Source organism: Sinocyclocheilus anshuiensis, unplaced genomic scaffold (assembly GCF_001515605.1).
Source record: "Sinocyclocheilus anshuiensis isolate Anshui unplaced genomic scaffold, SAMN03320099.WGS_v1.1 scaffold997, whole genome shotgun sequence".
NCBI classification, from domain to species: domain Eukaryota; kingdom Metazoa; phylum Chordata; class Actinopteri; order Cypriniformes; family Cyprinidae; genus Sinocyclocheilus; species Sinocyclocheilus anshuiensis.
In genome coordinates this window covers 3,527,899-3,532,660 of record NW_015555715.1, presented here as the reverse complement: position 1 = coordinate 3,532,660, position 4,762 = coordinate 3,527,899, and the positions used below count along the sequence as shown (strand labels likewise).

General features: G+C 34.1%; 1 protein-coding gene across 1 annotated transcript in view; it reads left to right on the top strand.

The window, feature by feature from the left end:
- LOC107672188 (calretinin-like) overlaps window positions 1–3,482 on the top strand; it is a 16,038-nt gene extending 12,556 nt beyond the window's left edge. The window contains exons 6-11 of the mRNA XM_016465278.1: window positions 129–206; window positions 678–733; window positions 826–865; window positions 960–1,013; window positions 2,716–2,787; window positions 2,864–3,482. Of these exons, the coding sequence (XP_016320764.1) occupies window positions 129–206; window positions 678–733; window positions 826–865; window positions 960–1,013; window positions 2,716–2,787; window positions 2,864–2,980 (417 nt within the window). The 3' untranslated portion in view covers window positions 2,981–3,482. The remainder of the gene's footprint in view (window positions 1–128; window positions 207–677; window positions 734–825; window positions 866–959; window positions 1,014–2,715; window positions 2,788–2,863) is intronic.
- Window positions 3,483–4,762: the final 1,280 nt, after the last annotated feature.

Genomic DNA, 4,762 nt, shown 5'->3' with positions numbered 1-4,762 from the left:
TGGGCCACGGTCACACACACACACACACACACACACACACACACATATATATATATATATATTACATTATTTTAATTGTCTAAATGTATATAAAATTATCATATTCTTGTGATTTTTACTTCCAACAGGGCTTCCTCTCTGACCTGCTTAAAAAGGCAAACAGACACTACGATGACCAAAAATTGCATGAATACACACAAACAATAGTAAGTAGTTGCCTTTGTGTTGCATTAGTCAATGTCTTATACCTCCTAGTGTCTTATCTTTATTAATGTCATTTATTTTTTAATGACAAAAAGCTTTTTACTCAATAAAAGTCATTTAATTTAATTAACACATATATATAGAACTTTAAAGTGTTATTTCACCTTAAAATCCTTGTGTCGTTTGCCACTATGCTTGAACGAGTTGTTCATACACTGATCCCACGGGTTATGTCTGCACTCCAGCTGTGCTAACATATGTCCACTCCTTAAGGCCAGAGACAAACTTAAATTATTCCAAAGTCAAGCCAACTGGATAATTGAGAGCCTTAGTTGTCCTCTACCCATTGTAAAGAACAAAATAAGTTAAGAAACGATGTGCAGCAATAGGAAATATTGATTTAATAAAGCAATCTGATGCAAGATTTCTTTAGTGTGTAAACATTTAAACTGAGCCATTGTCTCCCTTTCTAGCTCAAGATGTTTGATCTGAATGGCGATGGGAAACTGGGTCTGTCTGAAATGGCGAGGTGAGAAATGATCTGATAAAGTTTAAAAAATAAAAAAGTTACAAATCACTTTGTAAGACACATCTATCACAACCATTTTTTGTTTATTTAAGGCTTCTGCCAGTTCAGGAGAATTTCTTGTTGAAGTTTCAAGTAAGAGTGCATTTATACATTAAGTTTTTAGGCCTCATGAGCTTCTTAAGGTCAAATATTTTTGACACTGAAAGTTGTTTTTATTGCCTGACAGGGCGTCAGGTTGACTGCTGAGCAGTTCAACGCCATCTTTGCATACTATGATAAGGTAATGTATAATCCAGCAAGAACAGCGTAATGTCTTTTGCAGGGCTTTAGGGTATTGTATAGATTTGTATGCACTGCTGCAGTGTTGCTGGAAATTTGATCTTCCCCTCCTTCGTGAGCGCCTTCTGAATGCAAAACAGCGTCCCCTGTTCACCTGCACAGGTAAATGAGCAGAAGCAACTGCACCTGTTTTTCTGCCCACATCTTCCAGCTTGGTGGTATCATCATTTGGAAAATGATTTAAAATGCAAAATCAGAAGCACATTTACAACAGTTTAAGTGCCAACTACTTGTAATTACAGAAATCCCAATGAAAATTACTGCAAGATGAAAATTGCTATTTAATGCGGTGCTACCACAAGTTCATAATCAGTCCTTCTCCAGCTAACTTACAGAGACCAGGCGTATGCCCTCTAGGAAGACAAGATTATCTAAACCTTGTTCTATATAATCAAGTTAAACGCAATATCTGTGAGCAAATAGAGACCATTAGACAACATCACCCACTCGCTAAACTAGAGGCTTGCTATGAGAACCAACTTTCAATTGTGAAATCTAGTCCACATGAACACAATTTGCATTCAGTGTTAACATGTAAGTTTATGTCAGGGTTATGATTAGTTTAGTTCTCATTTTGTTTTTGTGTTTGTTTCTTCAGCAGTCACAATGCCTTACTGCAGAAAAATATTGAGAGCAAGACACTTGCCAAGCCATCTGAGCACTAATATGGCTTATAGTCATAATACAAGAATTCAAACAGACAGGCCTTTGAAAAAACATTTCTGACAGGTTTTCAGTCACTTAACAGACAGTAAACATCTAACAATTATCAGTATAAGCCAATATGATCCTGTTCATACAAATACTATATATATATTGAGATGCTAGTTTTTTATTTTATATTTTTTTGTTTTCATTTTTGTTCGTTTTATAAATTTAGTTGTGTTTGTATCATTTTTATTTAAAATGTATTTTTTTAAATATACTGTATCTACATAGTTTTGTACATTTTTATAACAGTTTTAGTTATTTTAATACATCAAGTTAAACTAAATGAAAATGAAAATGTTGCCTTGACAACTATGAAATTATATACACACACACATTATATTAAATTTATTATACTTTATACTAATTTTTTTTTATTTTAAGGAACATTTTTTTTTATTATTTTAGTTTTAGGTTTTTTTAAGTTTTAGTTTTAATTAACATAACCCTGATACCTGTGACTTGTTTTCTTCTATGGGACACAAAAGCTGACATTTTAATGAGTTTTACTGGTCGTTCCTTTCTATGCTATAACAGTGAATAGAGACTGAAGCTTTCAAGCACCAAGCGCTTTAAAATAACAAGTGTCTATACAACTTGTGCACTGTATTCCAAGTTTTCTGAAGCCATATGATCTAAATATAACCTGTTATTCAATAAAGATCTTGAATCTATGAGAGATGGATGAATGAGTTGAACCAGTTCACAAAATGATTCACTGAATGATTCATTCACAAATAGGACTGATCCAGTTCTCAAGTTCTCACTGAGTGATTTGGTTGTTAACAGTTAACAGTTACATTTCATTGTGTATTTTATGGCTCCAGAGGACTTTAAAGTCTAGAAAAGTCCTTATTTGTTCCTCAGAAGAACATTCAACGATTTTCTAAACTATAACTAGCAGAATTTCACAGGTGTTGTTTTCTGCTTTCAAGGATGGAAATGGCTATATTGATGAGCAGGAGCTGGATGCTCTCCTGAAGGACCTCTATGAGAAGAACAATAAGGTGAGAATTATTATAGCATTTGACAATGACAGATAAGGAACGCAATTCCACAAATTGTGATTGTGTTTAACCTCAGGATGTGGACTCTAAGAGCCTGACTGGTTATAAGCAAAGCATCATGGCACTGTCAGACGGGGGAAAACTGTACCGCACAGAGCTGGAGATTGTCCTTTGCCGGGAGCCCATGCAGTGAATCGAGGCTTCCTGACCTCCATCTCAGCTCTGTTCCAGCTGCCTGAATACTGTAACCGTGTGCATGTGCCGGGCACCCCATTCCCCTCCCATCCCCCTCTCGAAATGAGTTCTGAATGAGTGTGCACAGAAGAGCACAAAGTCTCTCCTCTCCCCTTCTTTCCTTCCCCTTCCCACACCCCGATCGCCACTGCTTTCCTTTGCCTACAAACTGCAACTACTATGATGCCCTTTGCTCAGATTTTAAACTATATATTTAAATAAGAATCTTTCTGAAAGAGTAGCAGACTAATGGTATAATATGGTTAGATATGTGGTATATTTATTTGGAGTGCTTGGCTTCAAATTCTTCTTCTGGTTTCTTCTCTTTCGTTTGGTTTCCTCTTCGGTTTGTTATTGACCTCATTTCATTTCATTCCTGCCCAGTTATGTTTGGGTTTGTGATGTTTTTTGGCTGATACTGTTTAAGGATGTAACTAAGAGCATTAATAGAAGTTATGTGATATACATTTTGTGTTTCATCTGTTTTGTTAATTCTAGGGAAAAGTTTTTTTTTGTTTGATAATTCAGATGCTTCAGAATGCATTAAAATATATACAATAGCGGGAACATTCCTTTTACAGAACAGAACATCCTTAATTCTTTAAAAATGACCTTTGTCTCATGTAACATCTTATCCAGGCAGTCAGCTCCTCTGTGACATGCTGGATGGAGACATCACATTTCAAGTAAAAATCATTCCTAATTGTGTCCAGATGCTTTTAAACCACATTAAATAATTTATCTGCTAGACTTTTCTCTTACATAACAAGAGTTTGTAGAAATTCCTATCAATTAATCATCAGAACATGAATAATTTATCCAAATGCAGTTTTGGTTTTATAAATGGTGATTCTCTACACTGTTTGCTCTGACTGTTAACATTGCTTTGATATACACTGATAATTGTGTGCAAAACGTTTAACATTCATCTAATCTGACAAATTCTAATCTATTTAACATTCTATATAATATTTTAGTTCTAGAAAAAAACACATTCCTGTATCTGAAGATGACTATTTCAAGTAAAAAATACTGGTAAGTTATTATAATTATTTTTCTTAAACGCTTAAGCATACAAAAAAAAATAATAATAATCAGAAAGTAGATTTTTTTTTTTATCATGCACTCAAGTATATGCTAAACAGTTTCCTCAGCTCTAAAAATGTTGCTTTTAAAGATATAAAAAGCTTTGCCCTCCCCTTTGTACCTACTGAATACAATTACCAGAAAGCATTCACAGTCTGGTATAATGTCTATATTGTAATTGTCAGGGCAATTAATTAATAAATGAAGAGAATTATGTTCTTTTATTAATGATGTTTAAATATAGCTACTGTGAATTTAATGAGGAACTGAGAGTGGATGGCTCAATTCTCCTCTATAGCATTTCTACACTACACAAAATGGGAATGAGTCTGTGTTCTTCAAAAAGAAAACATTGTTTCCTCAAGGTAATCGATGCAAATTGAAAATCCTTCATTTTAATTTGGAGGCCTTTGAGATGCCTTTCAATTACCTCAAGCATCTAAATGCATTTTAAGACTTGATGAAGCTGATCCAGGTATAAAAAACATCTAATGGTGCATCAACAGTTCAAAACAGCGTTGGATTCAATTAATATTTGCCATAATTCATAAAACTTTGGTTACTACTGCAATTTCCCCCATTACTTCTGTGTAAATGAATAGATCTCTTTCAACTGCAATTGATGTTTTTAGGAGATGCTTGTAAAAAAAAAATT